Source organism: Cydia amplana, chromosome 2, assembly GCF_948474715.1.
Source record: "Cydia amplana chromosome 2, ilCydAmpl1.1, whole genome shotgun sequence".
Classification (NCBI taxonomy): Eukaryota; Metazoa; Arthropoda; class Insecta; order Lepidoptera; family Tortricidae; genus Cydia; species Cydia amplana.
Genome location: NC_086070.1, coordinates 13,731,001 through 13,749,285, shown reverse-complemented (window position 1 = coordinate 13,749,285; position 18,285 = coordinate 13,731,001). Strand labels below are relative to the sequence as shown.

Sequence of the window (18,285 nt, the reverse complement as noted above, 5' to 3'; positions counted from 1 at the left end):
AAAATGAGGTGATAGTATAAGTGTAAAGCCATGACAAAGAACAACAAGCGCACAGAAACGAAGGAGATCGCGGGGACGCAGCCATGCCCGGGTGATAGACGACATAACATAACATAACATAACAAGACAATCAACATAATGAACATAAAGTAGCAGGGTCTGGCTTCGCTACTTACTAGTACGGGCGAAGGCTTAATCCGGAAAAGCTAGTTAGAAAAAAGTATCAGGTTTAATTTCGTTTTTTATGACCAATTTTATGCCTTTAGACAAGCAACGAGTGTGACAGATTTATGTGCGCTTGCCGACTTGTGTGTTTTTAAGGATTTATTTTAGGTCGTAGTGTTTTATTGGCAAAACAAGCGTTAATATCACACATTCTATTTGACTGTAACATTATTATTTGTACAAATAAATTGAATTGTTAATAATCTCTACGTTAACTGCAGATAACTAAATTCTAAGTAAAGGTTGAGACGGATAAACATCGCGGATCTTGGGTATCTCGAGAGACTACATTTAGTAAATTGGACGAGTTTAATGATTCATTTTGTTAAGAAAATATGTTCCACTTTGAGTATTGCTTTTACTCTGGGGAGTGAATCACTCGTTTTTGTCGTTTTTGTGTACAAAAAAAATACGTCTAATAATCTCTGGCCGCTCTGAGATATGGTCGGCAATCTGCGAAGTCCTTCCATCTGTTTACCACACTTTCACACAATTATAGGTACTAACCCAAACAATTAATTTTAGTATATTACTAAGCCAACCTTACTACGTTTAACAAGAAAATCAAAGTCCCGGGGAAAGCAAAGGAATTCGTATTACCTCACAGGGCGGTGGTGCCGAGCGGTACGACGGCACTATTTTGAATGTCACTGACCCACGAGCCTCGCGCTGAAAACATATATTAATTCACGTACAATATTGTATAATACACTTACGACTGTTTTTTGGATATCAACAATCAATATTTTTATCTACACAACTTAATTTATACGTATTGATTTTTCATAGCTAGATTTTTGTAGGTAAATAGGTATAGGTATACCTATTTACCTACACAACTTGCTAAAGATACATAATTATTGCGTAGGTAGGCAAATAATTTAATTATAGAATTTGCCATGTTTTTAATTGTTACAGAGTATCTACCCAATATTCAATAGTACTATTTAACTTTAGACCCACGCCCTTCACTATTCAATACATATTTAGCATTCAAGCTGCAGTGCTTATAAAATATATTAATAATCCCTACCTACTGTAGTGAGCAATAATACCTAGTGGCATTAGTCGCGTCAACCGGCCTTAACGGACTTAAAGCAAATGCGACGGGTTTATATAATGCCGCTGGAACGGTATGAGATCACATAGCACCGATGTGCATGTATTATACCTACTTTAGTATAACTGCAACTATACAGAAGAAATAGCAATGCAGGTTGGTTAACTACTTTTCGGATAGCGGGTTAGTCCAATGAATCATATTTTGACAGCAGCGGAATCACCACTTTTTGGTGAAAACGCGTTACCCCTAGTTATCACTAGATTATCGCCTCAAGTTTTCATTAATTAAAACAAATTTTCCGGAAGGCCTCGGGGCAAACGCGTTTTCCTTAAGGCCTCGGTGATAACTAGCTTTAAATGTGATATTTCAGTCAAAACTAGTTTGGTGATATCTTTTCACTATAAACGGGGTTATACGGTAGCATATAGTACATTATTTATAAATTAAATGCCAGTAGAAATTGTGAAATATTCAATAAGTTTGAACACAACGTCCATCTCAATTAGTAAGTGCGTCGGTGCAGAATAATTAAATTAAATACTACGAAGTATTTAATGCTTGTGTCACTGATTTGAGGCACACTTGACACTTACTCGTATCAATATGTTTAAAACAATTTCATTGTAATAAGGCCCTTATTTCATCCTTATTTCACTTTATTACTTGAATATTGCAATTCGATCCCGGTGTATGAATACAGCAGCCACAATGGGGTAACAAAAGCCGCGAGTAGATACTGGGTAGGTAGGTACGAAGCTAACATTTCGGTAGCGTAAGCCCGTCGGATAAGCCCTGCCCTGACGCGGGCGCGTCAAACGTCTGAAAGTAGAAATCCTCGCGATCTCACAGTGCCTACTAAGTTTACTACGGTTCGGTATATACATTGAAATGGATTATTGCATCTTTTTACTGTAGGTACGTAGGGCACTCGCTCACTCGTACATACGTTTCAGTGTCGGTATATTTGTTTTGTTATCTCCAAAGAAAAGACCACCCTGATTGTTCTCAGAATGAGCTGTTACATAAATTTGAACCTTAATACTATCACGATAGTTGCTTTTTAAACGACATGGTTACTTTGGCACGTGCTGAAGACCGCTCTTAAAAGAAACAAAGGCTTTTGTTTAACAGATTAGTGCTCGAGCCCGAAAAAATCATCTGAGATAATTCATACTATACAAGTATGTAGTTTAGAGCGGCTAAGAAGAAGTGATGTTTGACGTGTCTTTTCTAAGTAGGTATATCTATGTTATGAATATTGAGCTGTAACGGGTTTCTCTATTTGCTTTCTCCATTTGCTAAGCTAAATAAAAGGTTCAAAAGTTCACTTGTTATGTGAGCTTCTTCGTATCTTACAGGTAGATTTTTTTTCCACTTTGTCTCAATAAGCAGACAGAGAAGCTGGCCTGCTGGTGTATCATGGTACTCACCAGCATCCTTTGAAGTTGTGCGACGGACTGGTTGGCTACAGGCGTGCCGTTGATCTCCCTGATCTCGTCGCCGACGTGCAGCGTGGCCTGTCGGTGGATCATGCCCCCGTGCATGATGCGAGCCACGATGCATCTGCCGTCGTCAGCTAGCTTCAGGGTTATGCCCTGCAGACAAGTAAACAAGCTTACAAAACCAAGTTTGTTACTTACAACAAAACTTACTGTTTCTCAAAGTAATCGCCACCAAAGTAACCTGAAATAATTTGGATTATTTTTTGTAAAAAAAATGCGAATGCATTACATTTTAATGAAATGTGTCTTTGCGTAGGTAGCTTCACTACATAGTATAAAACAAAGTCGCTTCCCTGTCTGTCTGTCTGTATGTATGCTTAGATCTTTAAAACTACGCAACGGATTTTGATGCGGTTTTTTTAAATAGAGTGATTCAAGAGGAAGGTTTATGTATAATTTGTTAACCCGTACGAAGCCGGGGCGGGTCGCTAGTTAATAAATAAATATAGTCCCTCAATGTGGTTAAGAACTTCGCCATAAGACATGGAAATAAATAAATTATTAGCTGATACATTTATTATCAGGAATAGAAATGAAGGAATGACCTACCTAATACCCATAATTCATCTCTTTGGTCTTTATGGCAAAATCAACTAAACCTTATTAGAAACCCAGTCACGATTGCCACAAAAGACGTAGTCATCATTACCCGCATCGAGATCTCTATTTCAGCTGTTCTAGAAAACAAAATTGACCTTTGATGTAGGTACCTAACTACACACGTGATGACGCAAAACCCTACATTAGCAAAGGTCGCTAAGTAACAACTTAATCAAAATCATCGTAACGTGAATGTTACATTTTATTAGAATTGGATAAAAGTCTAACCTAACAATAGCGTCTGGTTAGTTTTTTAATTAAGTATTCCTACTAATCCCTATTAATATTATTAATGCGAAAGTAACTCTGTCTGTCTGTCGCTTAAACCACTAAACCGGTACAGATGAAATTTAGTATGGAGATTGGAGATAGATTGAGTCCCGGAAAAGGATGTAGGATAGTTTTTATCCCGGAAATCATCTCTTTACGGGGTGAAAAGCGGGGTGAAATATACTATGGACGCGTATAATGAAAATACCTGCTACATATTTCTACGCAGACGAAGGCGCGGGCGGATACTAGTATTACGTATATAAAAAAAAATCAATCACAGTGTACTTGAGAGAAATTAAACTTAAAATCTATGCACGATAACATTATTTCAGTTAATATTTTTGTACATATTTTTGACGACCGGTCTGGCCTAGTGTGTGACCCTGCCTGTGAAGCCGATGGTCCTGGGTTCGAATCCTGGTAAGGGTAAATATGTGTGTGGTGAGCACAGATATTTATTTCTGAGTCATGGGTGTTTTCTATGTATTAAGTATTTGTATATTATATTTATCGTTGTCCGAGTGCCCACAACACAAGCCTTCTTGAGCTTACCGTGGGACTTAGTCAATCTGTGTAAGAATGTCCTATAATATTTATTTTATTTATTTAAGGACCTTTCTTGTGACATGGAATCAGTGCAATACGCAGTATTTCATTCTGGTTGAATGACATATATATGTAGTAATGCTGACGGATGCAAAGCTAAGAGGGCATTAAAGAAAACAAAACACATTTAACTATCAGAGGCCACGAGAGTTTTTTGAAAAAGAAAAATGACTATTTTTGATTTAAATTGATTTAAATTGTAGGGCAGTCAGTTACAATGTTTTAGTCATTCGTTTTTCCTTCAGCCTTCTCAGATTGGCTCCTAGATTTCAGTTCAACAAAATTTCGGATTTTAGAAGTAGAGACACTGTAAGAGTGCCTTCAAATAATTTGCGATATTGCTCAAGTGTATAAAGTCTAAAACAAAGCCATCCTCGCAGGCGTTCCCGATTCGACGCGTTATTTGCTTATGTTTTTATTTTGGAATATACGGCGCGTGTCATTCGTTCCGCCCGTGTCCTATCATCGCATTTATGAAAATAAACTGCCTATTACACCCATAAGCTCAGTATCTTGTCACGATCCCTTCTACATTTATATATTTTTTAACTTTTTAAATAAGCGTTTTAATCTTCGTTTCGTGTTATTTTGTAAGAAATTGTATAGGTAAAGTGATGCACCGCGTGTTCACATAAAAATATTATGGAAATCTATTTATTATTTTGACATACTAAAAATAATCCATTTTACAGAAATTAAGTTGTGAAGTTGGAACACGGCTCCTGGTGGTATATTCTTCTACTTGTAAGTAAATTATATTAGGTAATTTGACATTAAAGTGCATCTCGGCCATGCTTGGAGGGCGTCGCGGTACACTAAGAGTAATGTACTGTCAATTGAGTATAAAATATCTGGGAGACCGAGCAAGGCTCGTAAAACATATAAAAACTCAAAAATGCGCGTTTTTCCAGAGATAAGACTTTTCTAGCTAGACCGATTTTTCGGCCCCGAAAACCTCCCTTGACCGTCCGACGATAGCATAGTATCCGAAAAAAATATGCTCTCAACCGTCCGCGGGAACCTTACTATCCAAAGGGGTGGAAGAAAGAATTGATTTCAGAGCCATCTAACGGAATATTTCGGCATTATTTACTAATTCTCTTGATGCAACAACGTAGCCTAACTAAATAGTTAGCTCTAAAAAAATATAGATGGCAGTGTACGCTAGGGTTTTGTAGAAAGTTGTGGATGCGCAGCGCGGGGCGTGCGACGCTAAAAAAACCCGGACGGTTGAGAGGAAAACAGTCTCGCGGGCCGGACGGTCAAGTGGTTATAGCAAATTTCATCGAAATCGTTAGAGCCGTTTCCGAGATCCCCGAAATATGTATATAAATAAATAAATAAATATACAAGAATTGCTCGTTTAAAGGTATAAGATAAAATCAACGCTACGTACGCTACGCCGTAGCTACGAAGTTCTGTAACGTGTTGTGCAAAAACACACAGGCCAATTCGAACGTATGTACACTGACATCAAAATGATACCTTAATGATGTAATTCAGTTATCGTGTGTTTCCCTGGTACTTATCCGTACATGTATTGGCACGTGCGAGACGAACGATATCTAAATAAAGGCATTTAGATATCATTATGAAGTCAGTGTATAGTTTGTAGCTTTCTAGTAGAGCCCGAAGGCTTATCCTATTGTCTATTGTTCAGTAAAACCGCACGTGCTACTTACCTGCAAAAAAGGGTCCTAATTATTCTATTTGGCACCTGAGCGCGGGCTAGTCCAACGCTCAAAAAACCAGTGTAGGTGCGCTCTCCGATAACGCGCCTTTGTTACGCATCTCGATGACACATTTTAGACTGGTTCTGTAGCGTTCGACTCGCCGGCACTCAGTAACCGAAGTACCGATTTTTTATGCAGGTGGTTGTGGCACGTGGCACGAGCGGTTTTTCTTAACAATAGACAATAGGATTAGCCTTCGGGGTCTATTAGAAAGCTACAAACTATACGTTCGAATTGACCTCACAGTGTTGTGTCACTTTTTTCAGTAAGTACCAAAAGACTCTCAGGCAAAAGCAAAGTTTTACAATCGGTCGGACAAATAAAGAATATATAGTGTAAGGCCTGAGTGGACGCTCATGTTGGGCGTGCAGCGGGGCAGGGCGTGCGGCGTACATGTCAAACAAATGCAAACGCATAGGAGCGGCATTAGTGCACGCTGCTCAAATTACTTGTGAGCCCGACGCCACGCTGCACGCCCAGCCGAACGCTCCGCTTCGAGCGTCCACTCAGGCCTTACACATAGGCAAAGTGTTACCATAGGCTCGTCAGTGTTCTTCTGGAACTGCACGAGGCGCACCCTGGTCACGTTCTCGAACTCGGGCTCGGTGTCCTCGTCGTCGTCGGCGGGCGGGGCCGTGGTGCGCCCGTTGACCGGCGGCGGAGAGGCGCGCAGCGACTCTTCCCCGTACACTTCGCGCGCCACCACATCGTGTGCCTGCAGTAGGGCCTGCAACAATACATTACCTGTATGTACTTGTTATCAATATTAAAAATATATTTATTTCCAAAAGAGACAGTACAGTGATACCCACACAAGGCTCAGCCTGTAACGTGGGAATCTAAGAAAATTTTTAACACATTTGCAACACATTTAGGTAGTGGGGTTGGGCCTCTACATTGATCGAGAGAAACATGTACGTACTAATAAAAAAAGTTATTCAATTTGAAAAACATTTCGCTTCAAAACCAACAAAATTCAAGCTATCACAAAGTCGTTACAGCTAACAGAGTACGAAACCACTAAACTTCGCACATATCTGTAAAACAAACAAGTTTCCCTGGAAGCTCTTTTTTCTCTTTTTTAAATTTAAATTAAATTCGAGTTTGGTTTAAAGTTACGATAACAATTGATACGAATAAATAAATGGTATATATAAAAATATATGAACTATGGGAACTGTTATCTCCTTGCCGATGTTGCCAACGACTGTACAATGTGTACGGACAACCATAGTAGAGCCATCCCTCGCTATCCGTCTCATCGACTGTCAAGAACAGTAAATAAATAATTATTTAGGGACAATCTTACACAGATCGACCTAGCGGCTAGCCCCAAACTAAGCAAAGCTTGTACTATTTATATAGATAAATACATACTTATATACATACAAAACACACATGACTTAGGAACAAATATATCTTGTGTTCATCGCACAAATAAATAAGTATGATGAATAGTAAATATTTGTTTTCCTATAAATCCCAAAGAAATTATCTTAGTAAAGTCATACTTTTTGTAGTAAGGACTAATAAATGTGGTCATAACAAGTTAACAACCAACAGCGTAAAGTTATAGAAAAGAACTTGATCCTTGCCATCCTGTTTTCCTAGAATATAAATATAAATTTGTCCAAAATGCGATACCATTTCATACATTATTAAGATAATTTCATACTTTTTAATGGGTCCTCAAACAATACAGTTAAATTGAATTTTATCCGAGTAATAATAGTAAAAAGATTGGGATTGAACCCTGAGATGACATAGTAGATCCTCATGCCAAATATTCCGGAATCTTGACACTCTATTTAAGCTAGTCAAGATTTAGTGTTAGGCGCACTGAGTGTAGCAGCTTTGAGCAGACCACATCACAGACGTCGAGGTTTACCGTAGGTAAATGTGGTTCCCTGACTGTCAGGCATGCTAGCCTTTATTATGTCGAATTCATTTTAATCAGCATCGTCCTGTAGGTAACCTCTTCCAACCGATTTATGAAGCTTGTATTCGAGGTGGACAAAAAGGCAAAGTATTCATCTTAAACGGATTTTGAATTTTTTGACTTACCATAAACTATGCACTTCGTCACCTAATTTAAATATTGTATAAACTGTAAAGATAATTTTTCAGGACCTTTTCGTAAAAAAAGACAGCGAACTGCAAAATTGCATGGACACTTAAGAATGAATTCATTCATAAACTGGCCATGTCTATTTCACAACTAATTTTCGTTGAATTCATATTTATTTACACGTAGATATACGTATCTTTTACGTAGGTATTCAAATTTTCATCTTCATCTGAAACCGGGAAGTGGGTCAAATTTAACTTGCATGATTTGACCCTAACAAACTACCTATATTACATAGGTACATTGCAAGTTAAATAAAAGCTTGTAAAAAAAATGCATAGTTGCGAGCACAACCCATAAATAACCTACTATTTCCAATTCATTCAGAATACCTAATTTAATAAACCCTAATCCTAAATAAATGCTTTCATGCTTAAACATTGCTGGAGCTATCTCAGCGCGAGAGAAATTAATTATATTGTGGCTAATGCTTCTCACCAAATGTATTCATATGATAATGGGAGAGTTGCATTCTAAAAGCATCGGATTATATAGACGAAACAAGTTAATCCTCGGCTTTGTTGAAATATGTACAGACGCGAGTACGTCTGTTTGGTGAACGTTTCGTATCTTTCAGTTATATATCGTTGTATAAACAATAGGTACCTACATGAATAGACATATTATAATTATTTATTATAAAACTATCAACTTCAGAGGTGTATAATAGGTACTGAATATAGTTCGTTTTTTTAGCATTAGAAAAAAGGTGAGCAATCTTGACATGTCATTTTATTAAAAAAATCACCATTGAAAATAGAGTCAGAGCAAGTGTGTTAGAATTATAAATCATATACGACCATTTACATTATTTTGCTTTCATAAATAATATAAACTAAGTTTAAAGCGTTTTTCAATATTTTTTAATAAAAAGACACGTCAAGATTGTTTACCTTCTTTTTAATGCTAAAAAAACGAACTATAGTAGGTGTAGGGCATGTTTTTCATTAGACACTTTTTTATGGAGATTTTGGGTCCATTGAGATCAATGTTTTCTTAGGCATAAATATTCATAGAGGATTTTTTACTCGTACTATCTAAATACACTTATCCAAATTTGCTCATTTGCAACTTATTTTTCAGTCTCTACCATTGATTTCAAATCATCAAAGTTATCATGGGAACTCGCTGTTCATCTCGATGACCATGCGAAAGCGAATTAACTTGTAATAATAAATATAACCAAATAGCCAAGCATAATATGGTATAATAGAAAATGGCAGCCGAATATAACCGCAACAAATTTAATATAGACTAAGAGTTACGTTAAAAAATTGTTGAGTAATAAGATCCATAAAATGTAAACGAGATTCACACAATGTGAAAGTATATTTAATGGTAATTGTTAAGATAGCGTTGTCGCCAAAACATAAAATTCCAATAGCGGCAATACGGGGGTTGGCATCTGATCGAACCGATGACCGGATATTTTTCATTTAAAATCCTCTATGTAGGAACATGCTATCGTCATTCCGGCTGTAGTCATATTGGGCCACTGGGTTATTTGATACCAGTTTGTTTGCTTAGTAAAGATATTACAGTACTATACTAGGCTTTCGTTTTGTAAACAAAAATTGAGCATTTCACGAATGTTGGTTAGGTATATCTAACCTACTCATACATGCTGCTGAAAATGGTAGAATGGCAATAATTGCAGGCAGAAGTGACGTCGCCGTGATGAGTAATTGCCGAAAAAGTTTAATTGACATTAAAACTTTATTCGATTGCGACAATGTAAACGTAGAGGTAAGAGCTAATGACTGAGTACTTACTTACCCGCCGTGTGTGTTACCTATCCAACTATAATATTAAAATCGTGCATGTGCAAGTTTGAATAGATATAATTATTTCATATTTTATTTTGTTCGCAGAAATGGCTTCAGATGGCATTTGGCACGCAAATACTTTAGAACCTCGATTAACATATACGATACCTACTTGTCATGTGGAGTGGAAGGGAAGGACTGAGGAGGAGAAGGAGATTAAAATTAACGAGTTCTACGAATACAGAGTGACGAAGCAGTTACTAGTTAACAATAAACAAAATATTTCTTAACTTGTACTACTTACGTTAACCAGTAACCATTGCATAATTAATTTCAAAACTACATGATAAATCGTCCCGGGTTGACAGTATATATCTTAGCCGCTTTTTGTTTTTATTATCTTCATTATACAAAGTACTAACAAGTAAATGAATGCGCGAAAAGATAAGTTTAAAACCCATTTAGATAATACAGTTACTAAAGAGGTTAAGTAAAAGCGTGCAAGTCTCAGTTTGGCTATAATAATAAATTAGGTAATTAAATCAAATCTTATACCTATAAACGGGTCTAACGATTTCAATGAAGTTTGCTATATGGGGGTTTTCGGGCGCGAAAAATTGATCTAGCTAGGTCTCATCTCTAGGAAAACGCGCATGTTTGTATTTTTTTATGTTTTTCGAGCAAAGCTCGGTCTCCCAGGTACTCATATTAAAATACACAAAAATACTCAGCCTTTTTGGTCAAGGTACACGTGGCCAATTACCAAAACAATTCACTACTGCTAATCCAACATTGGCATCGTCTAAATATAGATATAACCCAGAACCCAGTGTATTTAATAAATTTTAATACTGTTCTCGTTCTCAGTGGATTACCTTAACTTTGTTAAGGTAACCATACAACCAAGGTTAACTTTGTAAGGGCTACCTATTAAAATTTGGCATTGCCATTGCGGCCTTGCGTAATCTCGTTATCGTCACCGCCAATCACGAAATCACCTCCATCTCCAGCCAATTCTAGATAGGCGGAATCGAATGCGCTAACGTGGTTTAATGAATCGTCAAAGCATCTCGTGTAATGAAATTAAATTTCCTCATGCTTCAAAGCGCTTCATACTTGTGTTTGAATCGGGGCATGTGTGTACAAATAATATTAGGTACGGAACGTACATTTCAAACAGACATCTTGCATTCGTAAATATCCACTTACAGAAAGCTACATAGCAAGGCCAGTAATCATTAAGAAGAGTAGCTGTTAAAATCTTCCCGGTCAATTTAAGTTTCCATATTTATATCGGCCTATCCCCCATCCAAGTCCGTACCCTGCGATAAGGAACTTCGTTCCAAAAAAAAGACAGACTAAACGACTACAACAAATATTTTTTTGCTTTTGAAGCTGCTAGGTAAATACTAAATAAACATCATGAATCGATATACGTAGTTATTTCAAGAGGTTATGTTTGATATGGATATGTATTATGAGACGTGTTTAAATTGAGTGGGTGTTTAAAGCTTGTCAGGACCATACATGCTCGGTTTTGTTTCGAGGTCGGCCGGGTTGGGGTATAGGGGGTGTGATTTTAAATAAACGTCGAACATTAAGGATCACTTTTAAGGCCCGTTTTTATTAACACTACTATTATATACCTACCTTATACTATGATTTTCGAGCAATAACTTAGGATTTAATTAAAAAAAAACTTATGAAGAGCTCAGAAAGAGACAACAGTTAAGATTGCCTCGATGAAAGTAAACCTGCAGCGTCAACTATGGTCGGCAATAAAGCCGCCTCAGGCAGCCCAGCCGACAGCGAGGATTCGTGTTGTGCAACTAATTTCATTCAGAAATGCAACTGAACAATAGCAAATTAACTTTCTGAGCCCTTTCACGTGCTTTAAATAAGTCGTAAAAGTTTCCTTTGAAGACAATGTTGAGACAGTGAAACCTTAACAGAAAGTTCCAATTGTCTGGTATTAATTACAGAACAAAAAAAATTGAATCAGCGGTAGTTTGTATAAAATTAAACGATTGAAATGATGAAGACAGATAAGATACTGAGAAAATTTAAAAACTCCTTTGAAAATATATTTCAAGAATTTGTGACGGTCTAACGATTTGCGTAGATCAATTTCAGATTATAGATTTACGGATATTGCAAGACATTTTTTGAAATCCACTCTACTATCTCAGAAACTCGATCTGAAAAATGTCATGGATTTGATGAGCTCCCAAGAGTATTTTTGTAATTTATAAAATAGCGAATAAAGGGGTTTGTTCATATTTTACAAGAATTGCACTGTAGTTGAGCCGGCATAGTTTTTTTTGGAGCATCAAGAGGTTGCGCTTGGATGCTTCAACGGTACGCCAGTCATTAATGCTTTTGGCACCTTTCGTAAAGCCTATACTTATATTACTACAGATACGCCTTGCTTATTGATAGTCGTAATTTAATAGGTAAAGTATTTACCTATGAGTTTTTAATCCTTTACCCGGCCTTAAATTGGCCCTAACAATCAGTAGTAGGTTAAAACTGCTATAGGTATGTACCATTCCGCAGTGATTCTACTGATGAAACGGTTTGCTACGGTATACCGAATGAAATTATAGACTTATATATTAATGTACGTCGGTACTCTAATTTCGATATAACTGGGATTTAGGTATTTTATCGCAATTAATGGATCTAAGTTCTATTACTTACTTATTACGTGCCTCAAATCAAATCACTCTTCTTAAGTAAAAAACGTAGGTAATTAATTCAGAAGGTACACCTAAGAAAGCTTAATATTAACACTTTTAACGGTACGACAAAATATACCTATAAATTCCAAATAAACATAAATTCAACTTTCCCCCTAGTCATCACTTCATATTCCTGTCACGTTTAGATACATGTTCACTTGTTCAGCATATATCCCTTTAAAGGTAGGCAGTTTATCTGTCCTGCGATACAAAGGGCACTTTTCGAACATTCGCATCCCAACCACTAGTGATAAATAACGTGGGATGGGAGACAATGCGGTTTCAGGGGTACTTATCTGTTTCGGGACGACTTTGCACGTTCACAGTTTGTGTTGAAATACTACTTTTATTTCTATTATTACGAGTGGTTGCCATTTTTTTTTTGCTTTACTCGCCAATGGCCAATGGCTAAGTCAGAAGAATTTTAATACATTAAATACACGTTCTCAAAAACTAGTCGATGTTAAAAAATTGAATTTTCAATATATATATACATTTCAAGTAAATATACGGCTTCCACACCAGTATAGTTGTAGGTACTCGCAACAAAATCCGAACGTAAAAAACGTTCAATATCATTAAAAAAAAAATCGATGATAAAAAATGGTATTTTCAATATACATTTCAACTAAATATACGGATTCCACACGAGTATAGTAGAGGTCACAACAAAATCCGAACGTAAAAAACGTTCAATATCATTCAAAACTAATTATATTTTCAGAAGCAGAATCAGAATTATTTGCCAGAATACTTAAAAACAACATGTAGTACAGGATATTAAGGTACAGTAGGTGATAAAGCATTTAATTTATTTAGCTTCTAAGATTTACACTGATGAACATGGTAAACTGGTGTGATAAAATGTTTGTTAAAATGTTTGAACAAATAATTCTTTAATGATCAAAATACGATTATTTGCTTTCGTCTAAGTAATACATTTAGCATGTGTTGTAACTTACTTAGATCGAATTAAACAGTGAATGGGGTAGACAAATGGCTTTCAGCAACGTCACATGATTGTATAATGTCTTAATTTACTTAACCCCTTTCAGACAATTTTATTAGACTAACATGTATTAAATGTTTAACGAAAACGTTGAAGAATTTTGTGTAATGTCAGGAATCCATAAGGGTAAGAAAATAAAAAATGAAATAAAATTCCGAATTTAAAAACAAAATCATTGCGTTACTTGAGCGTTTCTTTTATTTTTTGCCATTTTTAGGGTTCCGTAGCCAAATGGCAAAAAACGGAACCCTTATAGATTCGTCATGTCTGTCTGTGCGTCTGTCTGTCCGTCTGTCTGTCCGTCCGTATGTCACAGCCACTTTTCTCCGAAACTATAAGAACTATACTGTTGAAACTTGGTAAGTAGATGTATTCTGTGAACCGCATTAAGATTTTCACACAAAAATAGAAAAAAAAACAATAAATTTTTGGGGTTCCGCATACTTCGAACTGAAACTCAAAATTTTTTTTTTCATCAAACCCATACGTGTGGGGTATCTATGGATAGGTCTTCAAAAATGATATTGAGGTTTCTAATATCATTTTTTTCTAAACGGAATAGTTTGCGCGAGAGACACTTCCAAAGTGGTAAAATGTGTGTCCCCCCCCCTGTAACTTCTAAAATAAGAGAATGATAAAACTAAAAAAAATATATGATGTACATTACCATGTAAACTTCCACCGAAAATTGGTTTGAACGAGATCTAGCAAGTAGTTTTTTTTTAATACGTCATAAATCGCCTAAATACGGAACCCTTCATGGGCGAGTCCGACTCGCACTTGGCCGCTTTTATTTATTGTGACCTTTTTTGCCACTTTTGTGTTATTTCTACTCAGAATCACGAGCTGTTTCGATCCTAATAGGGTAAAAAAATGTCCCACAGTTGTTTTCCTATTGTGTTACCATTTCCCCATATACTTTGTATGGTAGTAACAAAAAGGAAAGTTTGAAAAATGTATGGAAATTTTAGGACACTTTTTTTCTCCTATAAGGATGAAAAGGGCTCGCGATCCTGATTAGAAATAACATAAAAGTTGCTAAAAATTTCACAATATATAAAAATGGCAAAAAATGAAAGAAACGCTCACTTACACAAATTCAAGTGATGAGTTTATATACGTTAACCAGTGAACTGATATCAATATGGCATAGTTATTACGTGCCCAAGACGCGAAACAGGGAAGGTAGGGTGCAACTGAATTTACTTAATAGTTAAGGAATACTCCACATCAACCCTCACAATAAACTTGGATTCACCGTAAAAGCCAGTGCAGTTTAAAACCAACTTCGGAACAAAACAAGGACGGTACATACTTTAATAAATAATGCCTCTGGACATGCTGTGTTTACTACGAGATTTCAAGTACTCCCTAAAGACACTGTAGCTATAAAGTTGCATTTTTCACCATTTAACTTAACTCCCCGAAGGAAAAAGTTTCCCTCTGTTTTTGATTGTAACTGTAACGTCAGACAGTGCAATATTTTCTTTAGTCGATTCCTATACCTAACTACGGTTATAAGTTATAACTTAATCTTATAATACGAAGACTTTTTTACTTCTACGAAATTTGAGTAGCCTTTGTACTTTTAATAACGAAAAATACCAAAAAAAAAAGACGCAAAATTGCTTAGTTGCCAAGCGGACCCCAGGCTCCCATGAGCCGTGGCAAAGTGCCGGGACAACACGAGGAAGATGATGATAAAAATAAAAATATAACTAACACTTATCTACCAAACTATTTCCTTTGTCAACAGCTGCATCAATTTTAATAAAAATAAACATATGATAGGCACTTAGCAGTAAATGATGATAGTGTTGCCTCATGACATGTATAAATGCTACACATCATCTTAAGAGCCCCGTGAAAGTGTCAAGATTATTAAGCTTTTGCGAACAGACGCGGGCAAAGTTCTAAGCATTGTTACGTGACAAATATTGTAAAACATATAAAAAGCGGCCAAGTGCGAGTCGGACTCGCCCATGAAGGGTTCCGTATTTAGGCGATTTATGACGTATTAAAAAAAACTACTTACTAGATCTCGTTCAAACCAATTTTCGGTGGAAGTTTACATGGTAATGTACATCATATATTTTTTTTAGTTTTATCATTCTCTTATTTTAGAAGTTACAGGGGGGGGGGGACACACATTTTACCACTTTGGAAGTGTCTATCGCGCAAACTATTCAGTTTAGAAAAAAATGATATTAGAAACCTCAATATCATTTTTGAAGACCTATCCATAGATACCCCACACGTATGGGTGTGATGAAAAAAAAATTTTTGAGTTTCAGTTCGAAGTATGGGGAACCCCAAAAATTTATTGTTTTTTTTCTATTTTTGTGTGAAAATCTTAATGCGGTTCACAGAATACATCTACTTACCAAGTTTCAACAGTATAGTTCTTATAGTTTCGGAGAAAAGTGGCTGTGACATACGGACGGACAGACGGACAGACGGACAGACAGACAGACATGACGAATCTATAAGGGTTCCGTTTTTTGCCATTTGGCTACGGAACCCTAAAAACTAGGTAAGTAGTACAGTAAGCCATGTAAGCATACACATTTGTATGCAGAGATGCTAAGCTAATAGTTTGGCTGAGTAGGTAGACAAGATATAGTTACCGCTCCGTAGCGCAGCGAACGAAACGCAACTGTCTCTGTTGCATAATATAGAAGAGTGATAGAGAGAGAAAACTACGCTACGAGATAGCTACGCGTGAACGATTGGCATCTTGTCTACGAACCCAGTTCATGTCTGGATTCTCGGAACCGTAAATGTACCTAGTTGCTACATGCTACATATGTAGTCAGCAGAACTATTAGCGTAGCACCTGATATACATATACAATGTATAATGTGTGTTATACCCGTAATTAATTAAAAAAAATCTAGAACCTTTTATACACGTACTGACAGTTAACTAAAATCACGAGTCAATAATACCACAAAATTCGTACTCCTTCTTCAGGCCTATTTGCTAACAATCTCCAGAATACAAAAGCACAAGACCGGGAGACTGCTAACTCGTACCCACAAAAAAAACAGGAGCTCTTTGTTCTGTGCTTCCTTCATCGGTCACGTCGTTTATAATCTTGCTGACCAACTTGCCAGTAACAGTTGGAGCAAAAAACGTATCTAAACTCTTCCCTTCCTCGGGGTAGTACCTACTTACTCGTAACTGGCGTGGTCTAAGAAAATGAAAGTATATTACTATATCCCAACTCTAGGGCCACCGACTTTTGGCCAAACTATGTGAATTAAAAGAGTGTGCGAGCGCTATATGTAGGTATTAAAGTAATATGCGATTCATTGTAAAATATTTTTTAAGATTTCTCAAACAGCGTTAGACGACTTAGGTTTTAAGGTCATATTGTATTATGCATGCTCTCTCTACCAAAAATCGCCGCAGGCGCAAGTTCCTAATTCCCTGTGTAAAAACCAAAAATATTGTTTTAGTGTCTAAATCACAGTGTTTGCATTATGCGAAGTCAAATACAAAGATCCACCTTTAATCCAGTACTTATAGGATACAATTAAATTGTGCCGACCAGATGGCTGGACAGTGTCTACGTGTAATAAGGTCTTTAAACATTAAGTAGTCGGTAGGTATATTATCTCATCCCAGTAATATCTAGTCTTTCTCTAATGCACTAGTTAAGCTGGTTTCAGTGGTCCCCCTCCTTTTAGCTGCGCATAATAAATATGTATAAATATTTGTACAAGCAAAATGTTTCAACGCACCGTTTTGTCATAATATATCAAAGTGAAGCGCCAGCCATTACGTATTTTAGGGTTACGATGGAACACTAAATTTTGTCACCGCTAAGCCGGGTTCACATCAATAAAATACGGGTATGCTGTAGCTTGTCCTGTATTTTCACTTGTTGTCAGTAGGTATACCATTTTATAAAACGATTACTTATAGGGTTATGAGTACCTAAATACTTTACATTATTAGCATCTTGTATATATTTTTACATGAGTGTAGCTTTCGCACGTAAAAAAAGTGTCAAGAGGTAAAGTCGTTCTACTCGGCCACTTTTGCGGTACAAATCGCAAGTTTTTTGTTTATATTTACATAAGAACGGTTAAAGTTACAACGACCCAACACACAATCTGTTTTGTCATTATTATGTTCCTTGCCTAGTTGATGTTGGACACTGGATTCAATGTAAATGAGATCTTGAGTCTTGAGGCTTCCCGAATATTCATTACACAATGGTGTTAAGATATCGTCTCTCATCACTCTCATCTGTGAGCAAAAGCGTTTTGTGATAGTGTTCAATTCAATATATAAACAAAAGTTTTTTTATAATGTATGTATTTTTATAAGGTTTTGTATATTTTTGTAATGTTTTGTAAGTGTTCTTAATATTGTACTTTTATACTCACATTGTAAACCCCTAACCTAAGACCCAAGTGAAATAAAGGGAAAAATGTTCGGGGTAACTTTTGAGTTTTAAACTTTTAACCTTACGGGGATAATGAGGCCGCAAAGGAATATTTCATATCCTAACCAATATATAATTATGTACGTCGCAACCAAAACAAGGCTGTCGGAAGAAAATTAACTAACTTTTTTGAGGGAACAACCTCTAGCGCTCATTTTCCATACACATTTGATTTGATAGATT

The 18,285-nt window shown here is 36.4% G+C and overlaps 1 protein-coding gene across 6 annotated transcripts in view; it reads right to left on the bottom strand.

Annotated features, from left to right (window-relative positions):
- LOC134658200 (peripheral plasma membrane protein CASK) overlaps nucleotides 1-18,285 on the bottom strand; it is a 157,600-nt gene that overhangs the window by 9,741 nt on the left and 129,574 nt on the right. For 5 of the 6 annotated variants that reach the window (XM_063513812.1, XM_063513819.1, XM_063513847.1 and 2 more), the window contains 4 exons: nucleotides 6,538-6,729; nucleotides 2,719-2,883; nucleotides 826-894; nucleotides 177-206 (listed from right to left, as the gene is read on the bottom strand). In XM_063513812.1, coding sequence (XP_063369882.1) covers nucleotides 177-206; nucleotides 826-894; nucleotides 2,719-2,883; nucleotides 6,538-6,729 — 456 coding nt within the window. The remainder of the gene's footprint in view (nucleotides 1-176; nucleotides 207-825; nucleotides 895-2,718; nucleotides 2,884-6,537; nucleotides 6,730-18,285) is intronic. The other variant, XM_063513826.1, reaches the window with a different exon arrangement.